This window comes from Diorhabda sublineata, chromosome 3 (genome assembly GCF_026230105.1).
Source record: "Diorhabda sublineata isolate icDioSubl1.1 chromosome 3, icDioSubl1.1, whole genome shotgun sequence".
Taxonomy (NCBI): Eukaryota; Metazoa; Arthropoda; class Insecta; order Coleoptera; family Chrysomelidae; genus Diorhabda; species Diorhabda sublineata.
Window position 1 is genome coordinate 24193264 of NC_079476.1, and position 26453 is coordinate 24219716.

The window sequence follows — 26453 nt, forward strand, 5'->3', positions numbered from 1 at the left end:
AAGTTGATGGGGTTATTCACTAAGAATGGCAATAGGGGTTGAGTAATTGGTATTGTATTTGAGAAAGGAGTCGCGAAAGAACCGTTCCAAGAACGGTTATTGGAAGCGCAATCTCCGGCTATGCACGGTTCTGGTAACAGTACTTGCTATCAACGAAGTATCGAAAAGACTGTCACGGAAACCTAAGTCGGCTGGAGCACAAAACAGAATCGTTTATATAACGGTAACTGAGCGGTTGGAACACGTAATTTCTATGGCGCAGAATCGTCACCGTACCAAGGACGGTTTTTTGATGGGTTGGAACGGACCTATAGTTTGTACTCACATATCACGTTTAAAGTAACGACATCTGGTGAAATTTCTGTTCCTATTTCATTTCCTAACGAACACGCGTAGTCCCCCATATCTTCGCGGGTAACATTCATAATATACAGCGGTGGATTTAAAGTAGTACCTCCTACGTACTTCTTCGTGTCGTTTAGTACGAGCGGTTTACCGTCTTTTAACCTGAAATTATGAACAAAATAAGTAGAAATGTTTTGTTTAGATAAATAGAATTCTTACCATGAGGCTACTTTGAGCTCTTGGGGGTTTGCGAAATATACACATTGGAAAAAAGCGTAGGTGACGTTATTATCAGTAGATTCGTTAGTCTCTGCGTATGTGGGTTTCACTGTTATGACTGGTGGGTCTAGAAACGAAGGAATCATTTTACAGATATCGAGGTTATAGAGTGGTCAAAATATAGACACGGTATACCACGTTTTCTTATTAATTGTTTCAACTATTTCCTTCGAAAAATTTAAGTCAACCAAAAAGCTGTAATATTTTATGTTTACCTAGCAACGATCAAATTTCAGCGATAATACTGCACTAGTGCAAATTATCGATAATTTGCACTAGTGCCAAATTTTCGTCTAGGATTAATAAACATCATTTGGTTTTAATTTTATATTTTAAGAAAAGGAACAATTATTGTTTATTTTAAATTAAATTTTTCTCAGGAAATAGTCTGCCAAAATGCCCTCTCGTGCATGTCAAATTGTCTCATAATTTCCTTAAAAATTAAATTATCGACAATTTGACATGCACTCGGGACATTAATATTGACTATTTCCTTCGAAAAATTTAAACCAACCAAAAAGCTGTAATATTTTATATTTACCTAGCAACGATCAAATTTCAGCGATAATACTGCACTAGTGCAAATTATCGATAATTTGCACTAGTGCCAAATTTTCGTCTAGGATTAATAAACATCATTTGGTTTTAATTTTATATTTTAAGAAAAGGAACAATTATTGTTTATTTTAAATTAAATTTTTCTCAGGAAATAGTCTGCCAAAATGCCCTCTCGTGCATGTCAAATTGTCTCATAATTTCCTTAAAAATTAAATTATCGACAATTTGACATGCACTCGGGACATTAATATTGATAATTCAATATTTCTACAATAAACTTTTGTTTTGTATGAAAAATTCACATTAACCTTTTCTATTTTCTAATGTACAATCCATTTGTGTCAAGAAAAAATGAGGTTAATGTGTGTATCTGGTTCTTCTGTGACATGTTCCTGCATATGTACTTTTTTTGTCCATTGTAGCTCTTTTTATTTGGCATGGAGATTGACCATCTCTTTTTTATGCCATTTGGTGTTTCGTATTCAGTTATTGTTTTGTAATTTTCATATTCTACAGTTATGGTTCTGTTGGTTCTTTCAAACTTTATCTTCGACTTTTCTCTAGGACAATCAACCGTCATTGACGGGAATGTGGAGTTCAAATGTGGCCGTACAAACACCCGTGTTGCTCAACGATTAGGACGTCACAAAGAAGTAGTTACATAAAAAAACAAATCTTCTCAAAACTGTAACGGGAAATAAGATTGATTTTAGGGATAAAGCAGATATAATTTGGAATTGTTCACACATTTGATATGAGTATTTGAGCATGAAGCAACTTCATTCCAAATGTGCACTGCTTTTTCTAAAAACTAAACAATATAGGGGATATCAAGATCACCAACAAGATCCTTATCTAGAACTTTAATGCCCTTTCGAGCGTCGGAGTATTGAGATTTTAGTTTTCATTCTTCTTTCATCCATTTTGTCCATTCTTTCCGATCCTTTGCTACTTCATTCATCTGCTGTTTTGTTTTCCCTTGGTTTCCTTTGGCCTTGGTTCTGTCACTTTTCCCATAAGGTTTTGTGGTGTTTCTTTCTTCTTGTGTACCAGTTTAAGCATATTTTTTTTGTTTCTTATTGGCTCCTGTTTGAACTTCTTTAAAACTACGTCATTTTTTATCCTATCCATCCTCGTTTTCCCTGTTATTCTCCTTCTTCTCTCCATCTCTGCTGTCACTATTCTACTCTGAATATTTTTGTTGATCATTAACTAGATTAGTTATATAATAAGTAGCAAAATTACATAAGGCATATCTCGCAGGAATTCCGTGGTATAGTATGTCAAATGCTTTAGATAAATCAGTATACATGATACTTGTCGATTCTGCTTACCGTAGTATATATTGTACATATTTATAGATATAGAATTAAATATTATCAAAAAACGTTATAAAAATCAAATCAAACATATTTTTTTTTGAAATTTCAATCAGTCTTAAACTAGAAATCGACTACATCTAACAAGAACAACGTTTTCCTGTTTTCTATTTCGTTTTCCGTTCACGAAGCTATCGAACTTACATCGAACATCTAGAATCAAGTTGCTGTGATATTCCGGTTCAGAATTTTTTCTCATAACTTCGTTTTCAGCGTAGCAAAATATTGTTTTGCCGTTTTCCCAGTGCGAAGCTTTGAACGACAGTGAACTGATGGTCGTAAAGGTTCCGTCTTTCTGTAAAATAAATTGTTTTTTAGAAGTATACATCTCAATATTATTATTCCATCGAAAGTGCACATTTTGTGTGATCTTGAAATTATTATATAGGTGCAAAATCAAATGTTCTGATTGAAACTAATCAAAGTATCAATGTACACCGCATGGCCAACTAAGAAACGGATTATATGACTGCTTCAGAGAGAAAAAACAAAAGTGGTCCTGAGAAACACGTAAAAATTAGTTTTAGAATTTTAGGTCCACTACTTGAGGGCTTTTTTGAAAATATAACATTAAAAAAAGCAAATTTTTTAAAAATGTATCCAGTTAAGTGGTACTTTATACACGATAAGCGAATTCATCAAGAATTTTGCGCATTTTAGTGTATCTCTCGTAATAAGATGTAGGGGAGACTAGGAACCTCTTTTTGAAAAAAAGCCTGTAAGTCCGGTTTTGCTTAGCCTTTTCAATCTGATTATAAGCGCAATTTATGAACAATTTCATTCAATTCTAAATTACCATGAATGTCTTTAAACTGAGGCTCTCTCTTCATCCTCTTTAGTCTTTTTACGAGGCTGGTTTCGACGAGAAGTTGGATTGATTCGATGTTCACGTGTCTTACGAGCCGCTGTTCGAGACTATTAGCAAATTTAGTAGTTACCTGCCTTATAGTGTCTATCTTCAGGTCCCGATGTACCAAAATCCATTAACGATGCTTCTTAAAACTTTATTTTGGAATCTCTGGATTATTTGGGTGTTGTTTTGGCTGACATATCCACATAGTTTAATCTCGTAGGTCCATACGGGTTTCAGGATTTGTTTATATATACAAGTTATTTATTATAAATTGACTGAATTGCTTTTCTAGCGTAACCTCTCATCTATAGTGTTCCCAAGAAAATTTGCTGTGTTAGCATATGGTAGCTGTTCATTTGATTTGTGAAATTCACAGGTACCATCAGGTTGAGATTTAGCTCATGTTTGCTGTTATTTTTTTTATAGTTGTCTAGCCCTGGAAAAATTTGCTTCTTCTTCTTCGTCTTCTTTTTACACAACTTCGCTCATCTACTTCAAAAGTCCAGGTTTTCCGATAGTCCGAGGCATTTTTAAAGATTAAATCAACACAATATGATAAAACATGATAAAAGTTTTGTTATCATAATGTCTTATTTTATTTCACACATCAGTTCCAATAAAGGGCTTGTGAAAAAATTACTCTGGTTTCCCATCCTCCTTATTTGACTCAAGGCAACTGATCATGGGACAATCTAGAATATTTGTAAGTTACCATTTCAAGGCCATTTCATAATCGCAGGACCAGGATTTGTAGAACCGTCTCTTATGCTAGTTGAACACGAGAAACGTGAAAAGTGAAAATGCACCATGTCAAAATCTTTCGCGTTGAAAACTGGATATAGTACTTTAGAACTTTCAGCTATACCACAAAAATAGAGAATGTGACATGATTATTGGCATTGAGAAGGAGCTAAAAGCTGTTTCGAACTAAGCTTTCCAGGAATGCTTTCTTATGATAATAGTATTTTTGATTTCAATAAAATAATTCAAACGTTTCAAACAGCATTTAGTTTTCTTCAAAATCTTCTTTTTACAAACTATTTTTTCTATTTGTAAACGTTTAAAAGGTAAATGTTAGAGAATATTCCTGTTTAAATATCCATTTGAATTATGTTGAGAGGTAAAATGTTTCTCAGCAGTAACGTAAAATCTTACTATTTCTTGTAGTTAATACAACCTCAGTAAATAAAAGTAATAAGTATGCTAACATACATTGCCATCTACGAGACGTCGAAGTTTGTTTTTCGGTCCGTGAAATTTGAATAAGGTATTCAAAGCACTTTGAAGCTCTATAAAACACAAAATTCAAAAGTAATACTCGTTTTAGACCAGATGAAATAGCGTATAGGAGTTACCTTAACCTAATCTAACCTATGTCTATTGGATCTTAAATTATTAATCTGTGAACAATAGCCATATTTTCTGATACTTCTTTGGGTAATTTTGTGTTAAGTTATTTCCAGTGAAATTATATTATGTTTTATACTTAAAAATGTGATTATTCGTTTGTAGGTTTCAAATAAAAGCCTGGTTGAATGCTTAAAACTAGTAAGATCTACTTAAGAAAAAAGAAGAAGTAGTGATAAATCTAAGCGTAGGAAATTGAGCAATCCAACGAATTCAGCTGGTAGCCATTTAAAAATGGCCCCCGTGGGGTAAACAAATGCTTTAGTCACAAGTCTCTGTGTGCTTTATGAAGTTATTAGTTCATGAAAATAATATTGCTAATTGACTAAATCACTGAACATTGAGTAAATAATCGTTTTTATTTGTATTATTTCAATTGACATTCTCGTTATTCAATTATTATTTTTAAAATTAAAATGTCCGACTACATATGATCGTCGATAGTTGGATGTAAAGTTATAGAAGGGGAGTTTTTTTTAAATGATCAAAAACCAGGGAAATAAAAGAAATGGAGTTTCAATAGAAAGCATTTTATAAAATGGCGCCTGTTCTCAAGGCGAGAAGGCGTGAGATTAATATTACTTTCAATGACACCTCAATCTAAGACGGACCTTTTCCTTTATCATTTCAAGGACGATTGGTTTTCAGGTATTGGCATATATATCACATTTGATCCTTTTCAATCTCGCTAAGCTGGAACAAGTGGGACTTTTCCTTTTCTATTTTTTGATCTGTGTCACTTTTTATAGAATAAATCGCCAGCTGGTAAGTTAGTTAGGTGCTGGATTGATTTCCACAGCAAAGATTCTCAAAAGTTGATCACCATATCGAACTGCATAAGCTATGAGTATCAGAGAAATTAATGTGGTTATAAAAAACACAGAAACTTAGATTTTAATGAAAGAAGCAAATATTAATCAATTCAAAATGAACAAGTGGATTGAGACGTCAAGTAACTCATCATTCAGTTACACTCTGACTACGTTAACTTCTTTTTTTGAATATAACCTCAAATACGCAGGAATCGAGAATAAAAAAGCGCGAGAAACATCGCATTAGCATTGAAATGAGTATTTCTTTAGACGGCCATTCATACGTATTTATTTAATGACCGTAGAACTTTAAGGGAATGTTCTTAGTAATATAAAGTATTATAAAATGTGTTTTAAAGAGTTGCGGGTGTTGAGTGCTATTATCTAGTAAATAAAAAAAGGTGTCATAATATAAACCACCGCGGGAAGTGAAAAAAAGAGATGGAGTCAATAAACAGGAGCGTCTTGAGCTAATTTTGTTAGTGAATAGCTCTAAAGCTCTAAAATCATCATCTCTATTTGCTTAGATCGTTTGTGAAGAAATACGATAGAAATAACAAGGGATAATATATACGTAAGTAAGAATCTTGTACTATCAATTCACTAGAATTTAAACCAATAATTATATGCCCTAATCAGAGGGACAGAAAAGGAAGATAAGGGTGAAATGTGTGAAAAGATCGATGAGTTCAAGGAAATAATAGGATACAATAATGTTAATGGGAGTTTTGACGCACAAATTGGAATAGAAGATTACATATGATAAGTAGTGGTTAAATATACAATCCACGATAAAAATAATAACAATGGTCAAGGCTTATGTAACCTCACAGTAAAAATAAGTGTGATCATAAGTTGCCTGAAATATAGATACCGGAGATTTCACAAAATAATTTGGATCTGGATTAGAAAAGGTAAGGATAGGAAAGCACCCGGAACAGATAAAATAAATTTAGTAAAAAAATTTATATCAATAATTTTAGATTTTGAAAAAACTAATTCTATAAAAATTCAACGACGTAACCAATCAAAAGTCAACGTCAATTGAAACGATCTAACGTAACATAATAGCCTTTAATTAGAGTCTATTATCATATCGAACGTTGTTTTTTGAACTAAATGAATTTGATATTCCATGAGAAATTTATCAGTGCAATTCTTGATTAATTAGTGTGAGAAGTTTTCAATTTCTTTAAAACTATGTACAATTTTTAAATCTTTACGTTATTTTTCGACCAAAATTTAAGTACCTGATGATGCATACAGAGTTAGTTATACGAAATCTTGGGATATATATTACACTTTGGTGTTTGAATTGCCACAATATAACAACAATTACGTATATTTATATATATATATATATATATATATATATATATATATTTCAATTGAAATAACCTAAATTTAGACCCTTACCGTAAAATATTCTTAAGCAACTCTGTAAAAAATTTTTAATCTAATTTTCTTGGGTTTCGAGAACTAAATTGGTTTTTTGATTAATAGGCTATTTTTTGGTAGAATAATTTATCATAAATAATTTGATTATTCGAAAAATTGTTGAACAATAATTCATTGGTTGTATCAGTTACTTGGTTTTCCAATTTTAAAAGATGATTTTCAAATTTGAATATTGTTTTTTGATTACAAACAATTATTTGAAAGCTTATTTTTTCTATATGTTTGATATTATTTTATATAGTGGGAAGAATGTCTTTTTGGGAAATAGCAAGAGGAAGCATCTGTTATATTCGTTCTCCATTTTGAACACAGATTTTGAATTTTCAACAGGTAAATCACCATATTTTCTAGAAATGTTTCGAAAGTATAATTATACGTAAATTGGAACGAAGTAACTAGTTTATAAATGTTTTGTTGTAGGATTGTTGCAAGTAAAACACAAAAGTATACACTTTTGGACATGTATTCCGAGCTTTCTAATTGGTAAAGTGTAGCGCAGCGTTGCCATAACTACCTAAACTCAAATAATTCTTATGCACTTAGAGAAACCTTTCCTGTAAAAAGTATTCAAAGTATTCATTAATAACGCTTACCTCTTCTATTTGTTTCATGCTTATAGGCGACTGGAAAAAAAGAGAAAAGAACGATAATTAATGTGTATTCATGTATTTTCTTTCAAAAAAGTTTAATTACATGGTTAGCCCGTTAAATAAAAACAAACTTTTGTAAAATTATTTTGTGAGAGGAATAAAACTTTCTTTCATTATCATAATGAAGGAATTTTTCATTTGAAAAATATTTTTTCAACTTTATAATGACGGATAATAGAGTTACATCAGAAGAAGACGTGGCCCAATGAGGAACTGCTAGCTCCGTTATACCCCGATCTGTTTCGAAGGGAGAAAGTATACATGCGAGGCGTTCGTTGATGGTAATTAAAAGATAAATAAGTTTCATAAATTAATTTGAATATTTGCCACATTATTTTAATCTTTGTTTTTGTAAATTGAACACACTGTTTTCTGCTACCACTACACAAACGCTTACAATTACACTGTCTGACGCGTGTTTCGATATCCAAGTTATCGTCTTCAGAGACTGAAAGTAAACAACTCACAGTCGATAATGCATTCCAGCATTGTAACTGACGTTTTGTCAAACAGATTTGGCTACTTATGATATTTCCTCTTTCTGAATCTCAAAAAACAGCGTTTTGAGTCAATTGATGCCATAAAAAATACCGAAAGCCGTTCTAGATGAGGTTTACAATAAGTGTATAGATTGAGCTGATGTTGGTTTGCTCAGTTCGGTAATTTCATCACATCTATTATTGCTGAAACTTTTTCATTGTGTTTTAGTGAATATCATTCGTTTCATCATCTTTAATCCGTAATAAATAGTACTATCATCACATTGTTATGAACGTGTTTCAGTCTTAGATCCGGTCCTGCCTAGATGTATTGAAATTTTAAAATTCGGCAAAAGTGCGAGCGGCGCCTTTGAATTAGTTTTTATAAACCGCGGAATCCGTTTGATGTTTGTTTTTTATATCCCTTTTTATAGCAAGCATTATTTATTTTATATAATTTGTAGGAAGGTTCATTTATTTTTTTGTTTCTTTATTTTTCTACAATTCTTAAGAACTTTGTTTGGATATTTAGCGCAGTGAGTTCTGTTTATAATAAATAGTCGTAGTGAACAGATCGAATTAGCAAAATAATCGAAGAATTCTTATAAGTTAGTTGAGTGTAGTGTATAGTATTTAAATAAATTAAAAACATAAGACGTTTATTAATAAACCTCACAAATATAAATCGTATAAATTTTTAAGAAAATCATTACCGTATGATTTCGCCAAACAGGTGGTTGCTGTGAACGAAATGGGATGGTTTGACGGTGATTGTTACTTAGACTTTTGTTTCCATCTCCATAAATCATTCTGTTATTAACAGTTTTTTTGATTCGGCAGACAGTTAATTATATTTTTTTCTAAGAACGTTTCTTTATACATTAATCAAATTACGCGGCTTTAATTCCGACAGAAGTTTTAGTTGAAACGAAAGGAGAAGAAGATCTGTTGAGAAAAATCCCTCAAATTTACGACAAATAAAATCTGACTTAAATTAAAAGATATGAGCATCTGGGGTCGCTAGCTGGCAACAATTCTTAATTTCAAGCACCAGATAACCCGGTAAGTCATATCTTGAGACATATTTTTCTTCACCAAACCGCTGATTTTTATCGTGAGACACTAGAAAACCGAACAAGGAAAGTTTTAAATCCTCGACAAGAATGAAAATTTCACCCCGAGGGTGTTCATCTGGTTTTCATTGCGTAACAACGTCATAAATAATCATTTTCCAAAAGAATATCACGAACATAAAAATCGTCTTTCGAACTTATTACATGGGCGGGTTTTGGATGAGTTAAAGATGTTGAAATTTATTCCAGATATACTTAATGGTATCAGTCTATTATATAAAATTTCAAAAGCCAAAAAGTATCTAAATATAAAAAACTTAAGAAGAATTTTATTAGCAATAAATGTCGATCGACCGTAAAGAGGCAATTCTTTGTTGTAGCCTAGGTCCCAGAAAGTTGTTGTACCCGTTTACCTTCAAATCTATTACAACTAGATATCATTTTTGAAAAGTTAGGCAGACGTCAAGATGTGTTCGAGAAAACTGTCACATACACATACGTTTAATTCCAATACATGGGTTAGAGGTGGACTGAGAGTTTGATTATTCATTATTGTTGTTTTTTTTATATATACAATTTGTTTCTGGCAATAGCCTCTTCAGCGACGCAAAATTTCTCTCCAGCGAACATCTTCTTCAAGTCTGGGAACAGAATATGGTACAAGTTTATCCATCGATTCCATTGATTTGTGACATAGTGCCTTGTATTGATGAAACAGCACTTTCTTTTTCTTCAAATAGGGCCGTTTTTTCGCGATTCTGTTCAGAAAAAACTCCAATAATGCCACGTTTCTTTTTTGACACAGTCTATATAAACATTATACCATCCGCTTTCCAAAATGCTGATGCCATATCTTTACCAACCGACTTTTGCGTCTTTCCACGATTTGGAATCGGTTCTTCACGTGCAGCACATTGAGCAGACTCAAATTTTAACCATATAGATTGTACATTTGGTATGAGTACACTAAGGCTTCTGATAAATAGTATGTAGTTCAAACATACCATTAAATCAATAATTTTTTCATATTATTTCAAGTATTCAACTATATTTGTATTGAATGTTGTGTATAATTACATTAGAGGGAAACTGGCGCTGGAGTCAACATTGCCATTTTATATTGTCCTTTTTGATTTAGGCTGCGTTGTGAAATTAGTTAAAACGTTGATAGATGAGGGAGCTTATATATTTCCAGAACAATTTGCATGCATAGAAGCGACTATGAACTTGCCTAACAAACTATTAATCATATCCAACTTTGTTTATATACGAAGGAATTAGAGCATTAGAGAATTTTTCAATGTCTGCATTATTATATACATAAATTTTTGTATTTATTTTTAATTGACTATACGATATCGAATAAAAAATAAATAACGGTGTCAAATAACTTATTGATGTCATTTAATTAGATGTTCAAAATTTCTTTGATCTTCTGTTCGACAGTTTTCTACTCTATTTATTCTATTACTTATTTCATTCCATACACAATGTTTTTCAGATATACACAGAAAAAAGATTTATGAGAGCGATAATCCAGCAGCTATCCTACTCGACAAATTTTTCAAATTTGAATACTTTAGTCTGTTCAAATTGCCTTCCACAAAGAATGATCTTCAAACATTAATTTCGTGCTCTTTGTTATCCCATTCATTTAGGATTATTATCATTTCAATATTTATAATCGTAGCGATTAAATATACCATTTAATTATTTGGAAAAATGAGAGTTTGCATCTTCTTTTTGCCTTTTGGTTTCACGAAATCTCATGAGCATCTTATCAGACAATTTTTATTTTAGTGCTAATTTATAAAGGTAACTAACATCATTTGGTATTTTAGTTTCCGAAGGATATTCCATCAAACGCAACGTTAATTAGGGTCTTCAGTAGGCTAGCTTCAGGACAATGTTTGATTCATTTAAATTCTTAAAAAGTTTCACCTTAGAACTGCACTTTGGATAATTTGGTTTCCATTTATAAACTTACGAGATTGGTCCTACAAGTACCTGGTTCAATAAAGAAAACACAAAAATTTCGGATAAATATAGATTTATTTTTAAACCTGATATCCTTTCAGTTCCTTTTTCCCAGCTATGTTCAATAAGTTCGATACTCTTTTTATGACACGAATCGTTAAGCTACTCAAAACTGCCGCCATTACCTCTACTTTGTTGGAAAATCTTTGAACACGGAGTTATTTTATCCAATCTGGTAACATAAAATAATCCGAGGGGGTTAAACTTGGTAAATAGGGTGCATGAGGTAGCAATTCAAACTTTAATTCATTAATTTTGGCCTTTGTATTAACCGATGTATGAGTGGTTGCATTATTTTAATGAAAAAACACTATTTTCTTAACCAAATGCGGTCGTTTTTTCTTGATTTCTTCGCTGAAACGTTGCAATAAGTTTGTATAATACTCCTTGTTGATGGTTTTTCTTTTTTCAAGATAGTGAATGAAAATTATTCCACGTGCATCCTAAAAAACCGATGCCATGCAGATAGTCCTGTCTTTGTCTTCTTTGGACCCGGTTCTCCCGTTTTAGTCCATTGTCTTGATTGTTCTATTGTTTCAAGTCATGGACTCACGTTAAAAATTTTGAATACTGGTTCCAAATTTTTAACACCACACCCCCGCCCTCGCCTCGAACAATATTTTCACGAAAATGGATTAATTATTGAAGAGTAAGGTTCAGACATAATAAAAAAATCATGTTTAAATATTACTTTTTTTAATTATTCAATAAATCATCAATTTCTAGAGGATACATTGCCGACATTTTGATAAAAAAATGTATTTACTATTTCGAACTAACCTATTTTCTGAATACGAAAAATCTAACCTAACTTAACCCCCGCAGCAAATTTTGCGAATGATGTAAAAAAAGTTATTGTAAACTATTTCTTCAAATTTATTAATTTTGGAATGGTTCTAGCTAGTTTTCTTTTAAAGATAATTTCACTCTGTTTTACAGTTTTATAAAGCTCAAAGACTCAAATTTTAGAATATAATATGGCTTACGTGAAATATGATATGATTAATGGGTAATATGAAATTAAAAATTTATATTTTTCATGTTAATTGAATGGGAAATTGAAATAAAAAACCACCCCTTAGAGTTGAGCTCATGTTTTGTTAGTATTGTTTTACATCAAAGAGGGTAATTTTTTAAGCACCCTAAAACAGGTAATTAATTTTTGACTTCTGATTGTTCTTGTTATCAAGTTATTAATGGAACGTTTTGGCTAATTTACGGTGTAATCATCATTCAATAGAACGGTGAATCTAAAAGTGACCAAGCCTCTCGACACAGTTAATTTGTCCAATCAATCTCCTTCATTTGTGAAATGGACTAATAGCAATCGCTGTAAGTAACCATTATCACCATAAAGCGTATCAATCAAGGAGAAAATCGATAGAACAATCAGGGTATTACCGAAAAGCTCGAGACCTCTCATCGGGCCATTTTCCATCACTACAATTGTGTCCAGTTTGATAGAAAAACAAGTAGAGTAATTAAGAGACGATTTTGGGCAATAAATCAATTGGATATTGATAATCGTATTGATGATTGAATTTTTTTTATATTCCAACAGATATTGCAAAACTAAATCAACATCGTTATGAATTTATTGAGGGTGTACTTATCTTAATACGTTTTATGGAAACGTATGTCAGTTTCTCATTAGAATTTTTATTGTTCATTCGTCATTGAATTGATGAAAATTTTAGCAAGTAATAATGCGTAATACTTTTCCGTTATTTTTTACCTTTTTGAAGATAGTGGATGAACACAATCCCGTGATTATCCCAGACCGACAAAATCATCTTTGGGTGGTTTGCCTTTTGCAATCCACTGTCTTGATTGTTTTATTGTATCAATAGTGTAGTGGTGAATCCAGGTTTCACCAATAGTTATTAATCAATTCCCCCCTACATTTCTGATACGTAAAAACAGTCAAGACAGTCGATTTCAGAGGGCAAACCTATTCCAAAAAAGGCAAATACAATTTCATCGACTAGAGACAAGATGACGACCCTGCCACAAATATATATTTCGGAAATAGTCATTGTGGAAGGCCGTACTATGTTAGTTTTGGATTTTCTTTTTCTTAAACATTTTTCATTAGCAATATTTATTGGAGATGATCGTTGTCCAAAATGCAACACAGAAGAGGAAATTCCTTATTATTTTATCCACATTTATAATCTTGTACCAAGTTCAAAATATTATAAGTGATGAAATACTTACTTCCATTATCGTTTGATCGAAGTCTTCTTCGTTAATAGAAGATGATCCATTGGTCCACCGTATAGTAGCTGGCGGTCTAGCACCGGAGACTTTACAATCCAGTTTGACGTTCGTACCTTGCACCACGTGATTTTCGACACCCGTTAAATTGATAGTGAGTGGACGAACTGTAAAATGGAAAGAAAAATAAATTAGTTATCAAAAACTAGCAGAAATGCGGTCTGGAAGACCTCCAGAAGATGGGAGAGTATTTGGTCCATCCATATATATCATTTATATGCATGATATTACGATCCCAAAATCTTCTGAAGCAATTTTCGAATTGGTGTTAGAGATGAACCCAATACTCAATACACTTTAGAAACGGTCCAATTATATGTGAAAGATTGTATGCGCTCCTTCTCAATATCCGTTCCCAAAATCTTTTATTGGCATTTTCGAATTGGTACTTGAGATGAAGGGCAACACCCCAGCAACGGTCTACCAAGAACTTTCAGAAAATTTCCTAGCCTTCCTCAATGCTTTTCAAATCTCCATTGGGTGAACCCTATTCCCAATTCCTTACAGGATTTCGGTTTTCTTGTAACCTGGTGAATTCTTTCATCAGCCAAATGACTTAGACTGGGAAGTCGCAGTTGTACCTGACCTTGCAAACACCTGCTGAGTCACCAGAAAAACTTTCTGCTTCCTGCAGCCATTGTGCTTTATTGTGTTCAATCTTCTTTTCAAATTTCGGAATTTAACTCCACATGCACACTGAAAGAAGTATCAACAAACAATCAAAAATCAATTTCAAGCCCAGTCCTGCTATATCAAGGTCAATTATTAAAAAACCATATCGCTCATAAATATGTCCTTATCTCCCCAAAGAAAATTACCAAAATGAGCTTCTCTTGCTATCTACTGCTCAAGAAATAATCCAGAGACAACAAGAAAATTAACAGATCACCAGATTTTAATATAGAAAACTATCCAATTTTCATTCTAGCATCAATACTGCTTCATTTTGTTTAGTTGTTTACGAATCATCACATGTATTGAATTAGAAAAGTTAAATTTGATTTGTTCCACGTATAAGAACGTGACGGTTTCAGAAAATTGATGTTATTCGAAATTTGTTTGTTTTGTATTACAGATTGGGGCGGTGTTTACTTTTTGCTCGAAAATAATTAACCAAATCCTAAAACTAAGAAAACACGATCCCATATAGTCTTGCATGCTCCAATCCATCCAATGCCTATCAAAACTGATAAAACCAACACGGAAATGTGATTCGCGCTCTGGAATCGATCTCAGCTAAAGTCCATCGATTCTACAGATGGCGAATTTCTCACAGTGTCAAATCGAAATACTGGGTGGAACTATTTCGAGAGATTCCAAAATCAAAATAAAAAAAAAATCCAACTGATAAATTTGATTATTTTATCTAAAATTGTTGTCGTTATTGACTATCACAGCTTTGTGATAGTGAGATTGAAATTGGGAAAATTATCTAGTGAAAAGTAGAATTGCAGCTTTTTAAGAATCGACCAATCGACGAAGAATAGTTGTCATGAATTATTAAAGAAATTTCGTTAAATATTGTTCAAACAGAAAAGAATGCCTAGAAAAGAAACTTTAATAATTACCTGGAAGAAGAATTGTTGCTGTAGTAAGGAGTACCCTAAAAAGTGGGACAATTAGAAGAATAGTGCACAAAAAAGCACCGTGTCTTCTTCTATTTCGGAAGTTTTGCCTGTATTCTTCAAACATTTTGATTCAATAACTTCTTCTGGATGCTCTTTTCACGTGAAAATAAATTGAAATTAGAAAGTCCGCGATTTAAAAAAAGGTCAGCAGTATTTTGGATTTGGACTGCCTCTACAAAGTTTGAAATTTTGTCGTTAGCCTATCCCTAGAAAATGGTTCAAAGTCCTTGAACAAGACTAATGAGTCATTGACCTCGTTCCAAGCAAGAAATATTGAACTATTGCAATGGCCAGACATAAAAATCGATGAAAAATCTATGGTAGAATATGGTTCGTTGTATTTATGCTGATAAAAAATATAAAGTCTCATCAATTGAGCTCAAACAGTACTGGATTATGAGTTTATTAGAAAGAACCGAGGACTAATGCAATATTAATTCAGTAAATTTGTGTTTGATTGTATTTTTTTCAAAAATCAGGTAGGTTGATAGTTATGTTTTCCAATTTATAAACTTCAAAAAAAAGTTCCACCGACATGCTTCATTTTAATTGTTTGACGGTCTCTGTACGAGCATATCCGTATCCTAACCAAACTGTGTGTTCAAAGTGTCCACGAGAACTAATTATGAGTAAAAAACCCAGTCTAACCATTACTGCGAATATTTCTAAAAATGCATTTGGTAGGAAACAAAAAAATTGTGAGAGACGAAGATATGAGTGGAGTGGAAAAGAAATAAATAGAAAAATATATAGTTCCACACTTCTCTAACACAAAAGTTTTTAACTTCTTTATTATATAAACTCTTGAGAGCCATAGAACTTTTTACGTTTTCAAGGGAAAATATGAACAATATAAATACTTTTCTATGCGAAAAATAACTGGGTTGTTAATAAACTTTAATACAAATTACAAACTGTGAATAAAAAACATCTTTAATGCAATTTAGAGTAATTATCTTTTTTTTGCTGTTTCTGTTCTGCATAAGAAACATCTTAAGAACAAAAACATTTAAATATGCAATATAATGTAGAAAAAATGAATCGAAGACTTTAGTCCAGGTTAAGTTATTTAATAAAAGTTGTTGAGAATAGAATTAGAAATATAACAATTCTCTTATTTCATGTTGGTACTAAATATTAGAGAAGTAATATGTAGAGGAAGGTAGGGACACAAATTCGCTGGTTCGGGAGAGGAAAATGAATTCGCCCTCTCTTGATTCACGAGCATAACTAATACCTTTATATATTTGACAATAGGTAAAATGTCGTACCAATCACAGAACAACTTGTTAATCTTATTCTAACACGTGTTCAATAGAAAAAACGCGTTTTAGTTTTACTGGGTGACTAAATATTCAGAATTCAAAGTAATAATCAGAACTAAGGTTAAAATCACTAGAAATCAACATTCATAAGGAAAGGAAAAGGATAATAATTGTATCGCTTAGCCAAACTATCGAATAATCGAGATCTTCTGTAAATATTTTCTAAATGGATTATTGCCTTCTTTTGTATTATGTCCATGATGGACCCAGGCGGATCCAAATGTACCATTGTCTTCAGACTGGTATGAATCCAGCTGATTTGGTCTGTTGACAGGGTACCATTCCACCACACTCCAACCACACCAAAAATATCACCGGGAAACTGTGATTCAGAAGAGATGAAAAAAACGCATTAGTCATACCATACTTTTAAAAGAGATAAACTCAAGAAACTCAAGTTTCTGGGGAAAGATATAAGATTCCATTTGCTGAAGGGAATACAAAATTTGGATCAAGTAAGCTCTCGTAATCTTAGTAGATTTATTCTTGCGGTCTTCTTAAATATAGTCATTCTGTTAGTTTGACTAGATCATAAAGATTAAGAGGGCGAATGAGAATGACAAAAATTGATCAGATTTAGATTGCTCCATCTTGTATAAACGTATGCGGAGAAGTGCTTTTATTTGAAATAACAGTTTCACAAAATCGTGAAGCTATTATGCAAATATGCGTAAAATGAACAAAACCATAATAACATCGACGATGCCATCAAATTCATTCCCATGGCCTTTAAGGCAATAATAACAAAATTCCAAATTGGTGGAGAATATTGACGAGCTATTCAGAAAAAATATCAAATGGTCAACGTGTCTGTTATTCTATGAATATAGATGAAGTTTGTGAGGATGGAAATGATTTAAATATATAGAAAATTAGATTTATCTGTAAACTGATTGGGAATAGTATTATGATCAGAAACGTCACCGAATAATGCAGCTATATCTTATTCAAAAGTAATATATAATGAATCCCAAAATTATCTTTGATGGTGGTTTATAGTTTGCAGAGATTCAAAGACTTTTATTTTAAACTTTCAAGGATTTGCTACTTTCTAAACGTTAGGTTCTGTTTCCTGGTTCATGAACAACTTTCATATTCTGCATTCGTACAAACTCACTTTGTCAACTTCATACCAAACAAAATTATCAAATTAGTTTGTTGATTTAGTGAAATTTTGTATTCTATGCAACCTTGTTAAAAATTCATTATTTCAAGAGTTGGATTTTTTCAAGTTCCATAATTACGAGTTTGACCCACCCTCATTAATATTCAAATGTATACTACCAACTATTGCGTGCTTGTTAATGTTGTGATATGAAAATTATTCAGTTTTCCACACTAAATTATAAAAATGAAATGAATTTGAGTGTGTTAAATCGTGAATTTTTGTTATGATTGATTAAGTAGAGATTACAATTAGTTTTAATCATTTTTTTAGATAAGACCTAGAGTCGGGTGATTTATACCATAATGCTTTCGGTGTTTCCACATCTTCTCACTACTTCGATGTATGTTTGTTAGATTGAAGTACTTAAACACGTCAACTCCTTCTAAAAGTCCCATAAAAATAAATTGAGATTAGAAAGTTCTGATGGTTTCAACTGCTACTGATACGATTCAAAAATGTATCCTTAGTATTTTGGAGTTGGTGTTTGTACTGCCTCTACAAAGTCTAAAATTTAAATCTAAAATTATTTAATTACAATGCTGAATGACAATTGATTTGTTACTTGAGAACTATGGTTACAAGCAATACTGGAGTGGACCTTGTGTTTTCTGGACATAAATGGTTCGTTAAATTTACGCCGACAACAAATATTGTGTTACATCAATACTACTAACTCACTATTAATTCAATAGTAATATTATATTTAAATGGATTTTTGGAATATTAAAGTGGGTCAATAATTATAATTCTCAGTTTATAAACTCCAAAAAAGGAGTTTAAGCGACTTAACTTGATCGCAACTTTTTTAACATTCCCTTTACGAGTTTATCCGTTCAGCAAAACGATGAAACGTTACGTAAGTTCTGCGCATGAGAAAATTAAATACAGTACTAGTTAGGACTCGGTCAGCGTCTATGAAAACTCACTTCAACAATAACACTAGTTGTATATCGGTTGTATTATCTGTAGACATGTACTGTCTATTTTCTACGTTCATCTGCAGTACACATTTTCCGTATTTCTCGTTTAGTTTGCATGCCATATCTTCTGAATCATCTCTGTCGTTTGCACGTATTAATGAACAGGTGTCATCGTCGATTTGGATCCCAATTCCTTCGCTTTTCTATATCTAGTTGACAATATTAAATAGAGCAAAGCACCTACAGTTATTGGGAAATATTGACCATTTGAATTGAATTAGGTGAAGTCTCATTTTTCATAAACATAAATTCTAAAGAATATAGACAAAAATAGAAAAAATGTATCAACTATCAGATGATGTTATTGTTTGTTTAATGTTGCTCTTGAATGAACGTTCATGTTCTCGAATCTGATAAGAAAATAATCACGATAGAGAGATAGATACAGAAAACAAGTGGAACTATATACAATGCCTTAGGATTATACACATAGTCTCGACAACGAATTTTAAGTATAGACTTGTACATTCTAAGTAGCAGGGTATTCACATCAAGTTGATGTTTCACGTTTCTCCCCCTTTTTGAAATCTCTGCTTGTTGCGGGAGAAAAACAGGACCGGAATGTAAAATATAAAATATGCTTCAAAGACAATCTTACGATTGATCAAATAAATATGATTAAATGTGTACCGTTTATGATTGAGAGATATCTACTTCCTGAGTAACTACCTCGTTATTGTTGTATTGGGAGAAATGTGGACAGAAATATCTAGAGTGATAAAACTAGAATCTGTGAGAACTACATACTGTCATTAAAGTCCAATCGCTTGTCATATTGTTCCATCAGATATCACAAATGATCAACTTATATTGACTAATTTAATCCTACTACCACAATGAAAAGAAGTATCTGAGGTATGATATATATGAAATATAAGTTCATCGTACAGACGTGCAAACAAAGATCGACTTCGATAAAAAATGTACGATGTAGTAAAAAAATTGAACTTCATTTAAAGACAAAATCATGAATCGAAGACCGATATTCAATTCAATCTTCTAGCATTAACTAATTAACAAATACAAAGTATTTATTCTGATAAATATATTTGAATAAATAATAATATAAAAGCGATTTGTTGAACCTACCTGAGAGATTCTAGAGAAAAACGGCGAGGCAGTTATATAAGTGGAATTAAGCTAATTATTACAAAATGGTTTGACCAACAAATCGGTTTTCGCTCTTTCTAACTGTGTAGCATAGTTACTGCAAAACATAGGATTATATTGCTTGGATTTTTTTAATAATTCCACGACTAAAAGCATTGGAGTTCAATGTGTGACAATTTAAACGGGGTAGCTAATACCAATTGAGTTCGTAGCCTGTATATCATGAACATTATTTCCGCAGAATGTGTGAGTTTTATTAAAAACGATTGGTAAGTATGACCAATCAAAATGTGTGCCAGGTCTAAGTCAAAATCGTAAACTTATCCCAAAAATACTATATAATCTCTGAGATACTGCAGATGATTTGATATACATTATTAGATTATTTTGATAATGGAGATGATAAAGTTATTAAACGGTCCTAATACGACCCTGCTTAGAATGTTGTCGATTTATTTTCTGGAAAAAGAGCGGGGTAGAGTTGGATGGAAGGAAAGGATAATTAGCAGGCCTCTTATAGTTAAATTACTTTACCCTGATAGGATGAGGGTTAATGTTACGAAACACACGTTAACCTTTATTATAAAAGAGATGAATTATGTTTCTTATTATTCACGTTAGATACACACTGAGTTTCATAAAAACTGTACCATATTGTAAACTGTTTTATTGTTCATTTTTTAGAAAATTTCATTCTTAATGAAAATTGGTTAGGGTTGTTAAGTAGAAAGCTTTGACTGCAGTTGAGACATTGATTTGCTATCGGTTGCAACGTACATTTGGTGATGAAAGTTCTTCACTAGTAACTGTTACTCAGTTACTGTTGAAAATAAAAGACAACAAAGCAAAGATCTGTCACGAAAATTATGCACGCAGTTTTTTCGTAGATGAGGATTAATGAAAGAAATTGAGCTTGAAGATTATCGTTCAGTTAGGACGACTGTTTTGAAACAGAGATTGTAAACCAGTTGATTTTGCCAGGCTCGGCAACGTATAATTCACCCTATTTTCCTGATTTAGCTCTGTTTGATTTATGTTTATTCTTTAATCTAAGGAAGCAATTACGCGGGGAGCGTTTCACAACAGAGAATGAGATAGATTAAGCAATTCATCACTTTTCAAAACTGACTAGTTTAAGACTTCCAAGTTTTGTAAGGTACAGTTGAAAAAGTCTATTGATATAGGTTGAGATTGTTTTGAATATAAATGAAATGATTTTTCTTGTGTCTCAAAATATATAGCATGACCATAATCTTAAAGAAATTAAATCCATTTTTGGAATCTATTTTTCAATTAGAATGTCCAATTGCCGTTGTTAAATTTAATTGACAAACCAGCAACTCAGTTATTCGAATATTTACCGTAAAAATCGTTTATTATGTTATAAAATCAAGTTTTTGAGTTAAATTATACCGCAGTTTCCTCGAACTAAAAGCGAAATCATGGCCGTAATGACATTATTTCAGATAGGAACTATAAAAGAAGAAGAAGAGCTTATGCAACACAGTTTTTTACGAGGACATTTTACGTATCCTATATCACCATCGGTGTCGTTTTTGTTATCGCGCAACCACTGAATCTGAAACTATACGACTGATATAAAGTTAGTAGGAGAAAGGACCAAGACGCAAAAGGGCTACATTGAAACTTTATTTTATGGCGAGTGTTTATGGGAAAGAATTTTGTCGGGACATCTATGTCAGTCATGATTTCGATTTTAGGTCAAATCCCAACTTTGTACTTCTTTTATAATGTAGAATAGGGAATTGCTTTCTCTTTTATATCTGATTGTATTTTCGTTAATTATACTTTCTATACTTTTTACAGTACGTAGAAGATTTTTATATTTAGAAAGGAACCTTTATTTTTTAATAAAACGACTCAATCTTTGTGAATTAACTGTATCAAAGTCTGCGACTTGGACAATTTTCTGCAAATAACGGACTCAGGGTGATAATTTTCCGCAAAACTTTCCGAGGCCTAGAAACACCCTATGAAACTTCCTGCCAACATTTTTATGATCTTTTGAAACCGAATAAGTATGATTGATAAAAAAATCACGGAAAATTGATGATTTTTCTTGTATTGTCATATATATTTTAGCTCATAGAACCCTTGCACCTTGCAAAAAAAAGGTTCTATAAACATGGCAGGAATCTAATTTTCCAAGAAAAATGTCAATGGGATCTCAAAAGGCAAAATTTAACGCTTTTTTTATTGTGTGGTATATTCTTATGTCAGATGTTTATGAAAATCTTTTAGGTTTAATATTTTTTATATAATTCCTGTTGCTTGATTGCTTTTGGATATTCTTCTTTCTATAACTCTTCCTTCGTCTCTTTTATTTGTGATAGGGAATCCCGAATATTCGATTTGTTCTTTTTCCATTTTTTTCTCTTCCTTTCTCCTATAGTAGCACAAATATGCTATGAAGCTCTTTTTTGGATCTTGCTTTGAGTACATTATCATATGATATTGATTTCTATTACCATAAATTTAACGTAGGGTTTTTATACAATTTTGTTTTACTCTGATTTCTTAAATTAAGTTGAGGAGGGTTGTAGATAATGGGTCTCGTTGTCTCATATCGTTTCTAGATATATAACTTCTAGTAATTATACTTGTAGTAACTTTACTTAAGATATTTAATATTCATTAAAGTAAACGAAACATTGGAAATATCTATATTAACTGAAAAAAAAAAAATAAAATGAAAACTCACCGTTTACATCGATTTGTACCCATGATATGATTGGCTGTTCAAGAGCTTCACTTTCGACCCTGCACTCGAAACGCGCCAGTAAATCACCCCTTTTGAGGTTTAATCGCAGTGTTGACATTCCCATTTCTACGTCGTCTTTCGATTTGGCTACTACATATTTAGCTGGAACAAAGAAAAACTTTGTAAGTTATACCCAACAATAAAATGAAAACTGTAATTGGTAATTTTCACAAAATAATAAGTAACGTATTCTGAATAATGTGACAGCCCCTTGATTGACATGGGGGCTAGAAGAGCGCATTGGTAGCAGAAGGCTACGTGGACGATTCTACGACAAACGAAATGACAATCAAAATGCTCCAATCGGCAGAGATATAGGCAAAAACTTAATAATATTCAACAATTATCATGAAATACTCATACTTCAAATGCAGTCAATTTTGATCAAGAGTAGTGAATATAATTAATTGCGTTTTTTTCTTTATAGTCGTGGATAAAGTATAGTTTTCTACTCACACATAATAGCCATAATTCACTTAAATGACTACTACAAATCTAACCAGCAGGTAGCGTAGTTTTTATTGTAGTGGGTAATAGCCATCAATATCAGCTCGGTTTAGAATATAATAATAAAACAAGTGTGGTCCAATATTTCGTCATATACAACCGCATAAATATCATTATCTCTTTCAATAAATACTTCTCTCTACGTGTACTTTGATTAATTAAAGAGTTGACGTTAATCAATCGGTGTATACAGAATATTTGTATACATTAGGCTATATTTCAATTAAGTAATAAATCATTCCGTTTATCAGCGAGCCGGTGAAAAATATTGTGTCAGTATTGATGCAGTATGGAAGTTGAAATTTTTGGATGAATATGGTTAAAATTTGTAGTTTTTTAAATTATACAGTGCAATAGAAATCCCCGTTCTTTCCAGCGAATTGATGTTTTAGTTTTGATCTTTCTCCCATCAATCCATTTTTCCAATATTTCCATTCCTCTGTTACTTTATTCATTTGTCGTTCTGCTCCCCACTTTCTTTATCCACGATTCCTGGAAAGATTTTTATTGACGTTTCGATACAAAAATGAGATTTTCCAAGAAAAAAAAGTGTGCCCTCGATTTTCTGTTACCTGCCATAGTTTATCATTGATCTTATTATAAAAATTATTTTGATAGGTGGGTTTCGAGGATTCTAAGGGCTAAAATATATATACTTCCTTTAATAACTTTTGGAATTCTGATTTCCAGGTATTCAATTATCTCTGCTTTATAGACATTGTCAAGGGATTATGCAGAACCTCAAAGAAAATAATCTAAGGGTATTGAGTCATATGATTCCTTTGTCAATGTGGCCTCGTTCTATTAGAACCACTTGATTATTCAGCCCATAGAGCAACAAAACAATAAGGTTGTGTGGATATTTCGACAAAAGGTTGTGGATTATATATCATAAATATCTAAATATCATAAATATCTATATGTGCTTTACCGATTTGGCAGCGCGTACGTTCGTCGTATGTCCTTTATTTCCTAGACCAGTTGAATCTTGAGAGTTCCCAATCCAATATACTTCCGTAAAATCTTTCATAAAGTGGAAGGATACAATGCCGGTTGCTGAGAACTGATTTGGTTTGAAAAAATTCCACAAATGGCAAGCGTTGCTTTGGTGTAAATATATAAACCCTGTATATATCTGCACTCAAATTATGAATAGATTTTTGACGACAACATGTATAATAATATAAAATTTCGAACTTCAGTTTCGAGCAGGTCCAATTATTTTGATGTTGGGCATTGCCACTTCCTGTCAATTAAACTTTCCAGACGACGCGACGATTAAACAACTATTAATTGGCTTTAATTCATCAAATGTGAATTTACGCGGTATTATCTTTGAGTAATCAATTCACAGAATTATGATTTTTGAAATATAAATAATAAAAGGGAATAAATAATTATAATTGTTAATTTCAGTAACATAAATTGTTGTGGCTCTCCAATCTGATTAAATAGTTATTATTTTGTTATTTATAGAGAGAACATTTTCCCCCAATTAAAGCCACAATCTGACATTTAACCGTAATTGTTGTTTTTTATTTATTTTTTTTTCAAATAAATCAAAGTTTAATACATTATAAATAAAATTTACAAAGAAGAAAATTTTCTTGTGCCTTTAATCTGATAAACACGACCCGAATTTTTCGTTTTGTATTTCCTTTGGTAAACGTATACGGTTAATGGAAAAAAATCCGAAAAACAGTGGATTCAGGTTGCAAAATAAATGACAAAAAAATATATAATATTTGCGAATGTCGACGGATATCTAATCTCCTCTCAGTAAAATCCGCCGACATCAAAAAAGTAAAAACAGCATTCATTTCGTTGCTTAAAGAGGTCATTTGAGATGGCTAAATCCCGCTTTCTCTCCAGTGAATTGTAAAAAAATCTTATGGAAATAAGTTTGGATAACATTTACATTTTCTTCGACGGAGTTATATAAGGAATAAATCACCATTTTTTGTAATTCCATTTACTCATACAAATCCCATAAATATGTCGTGTTTATATTATCCTTTTATTTGATCGGAAATTTGAATTTTCCTAATCTAGTCAGTGCATAGTTGGCAGTTTTATGATTTAATGACAAAACTTTTTAATTACTCAACTACTGGAGCGTTTAAAACCGAAAGTTGCGGGATATTCCAAATTAGCGAGCAGATTAAAATTATTACCGCGTTTACTGAATGGATTTTTTTATTTAAACGGATTGACTACATGAACAAAAAAGCCATAAAAGGGCTGCTACTTAAGCTTTGAGACAGACAAATAAAAATAAATATTTATAATTAAGTTACCTCCAAAACATGTGATTTCACGCATTAACTGCTTCTTCAGATATAGAAAAACGTTGACCTCGCAATTTATTTTTGATATGCGGAAATAAGAAGAAATCGTTGGGTGCCAAACAAGGATGATCTATCAATTCGATGTTTTTACTGTTCAAAACCGTTTTTGTTTAAACTGTTGTATAAGAGCTCGGATTGGTTTCCCTAATTTTTTCAAACACTTCTGGCAAACAAATCCTGGTGTACAATCCAGAATTGACCATTTGCTTCGTGCACGAACAGCTTCTGTTGAATTTAGTTCGTTTTGAAAGACCCATTTACTTCGAAAGACCCATTAGCTTCGAAGTACTTCGAGCGCGAACAACTTTTCTTGGATTGGCTCGACTTGAAAGACCCATACAGTCGATTATTGTTTAGTTTCGAGTTTATATGCATAAATCCATAATTCGTCGCCTGTCACGATCTTATAGATGTCTTTTGAAGCACCGCGATTTTATCCAGCATTTCTTTGCACCAATCGACACGAGCGATTGTCAAATTATACGGCATCCAATCTTTTTTAATGTTTTCTGGCGCAACAACTGATTCTGGACGACATTTACAAAATTTTCTCTGTAGCGAAATGCCACCAAGATTGAATTCGAAAAAGTTGATCGGCACACTGCTGTTTGTTTAATCCACGTCGAAAGTCATAAAAAGTCATCGCACGAAAATGTTCGCTATTTAATTTCATTTTTAGACCAAGATGAATGTTTCTAGTATTTCAAGTAAGATTAGAACTCGTAAAACAATTTGTGTAATTTTTTGCGATATTCAAACATTAAGTTTCTTAAAAAGATAAAAAACATATGTCCACTCAACAATAGAAGACATAAATTAATGCATATATTTGGTTTTTAGAAAAGTTTTCCCAATTCCAATCATTCGATCCAGTCGAGCAACGATTCATTTTATTCAATTCAATTCTCCATAACTTAGTATTTGATGCAATTGTGAATCGTTTCAAAATCGATTTTCTGGAGATATTTCAGTGAAAATTTCTAGAAGATAAGTTATTG

General features: G+C 32.0%; 1 protein-coding gene across 4 annotated transcripts in view; it reads right to left on the reverse strand.

Annotated features, from left to right (window-relative positions):
* Window positions 1-26453, reverse strand: part of LOC130441144 (titin) — a 453335-nt gene that overhangs the window by 31302 nt on the left and 395580 nt on the right. For all 4 annotated transcript variants that reach the window (XR_008909591.1, XM_056774695.1, XM_056774694.1 and 1 more), the window contains exons 5-10: window positions 22541-22702; window positions 13548-13714; window positions 7685-7714; window positions 2706-2856; window positions 565-691; window positions 326-507 (exon numbers count right to left, since the gene is read on the reverse strand). Coding sequence is in view for 3 of the 4 variants with exons in the window: in XM_056774695.1 (XP_056630673.1) it covers window positions 326-507; window positions 565-691; window positions 2706-2856; window positions 7685-7714; window positions 13548-13714; window positions 22541-22702 (819 nt within the window). In the remaining variant the exon portion in view is untranslated. The remainder of the gene's footprint in view (window positions 1-325; window positions 508-564; window positions 692-2705; window positions 2857-7684; window positions 7715-13547; window positions 13715-22540; window positions 22703-26453) is intronic.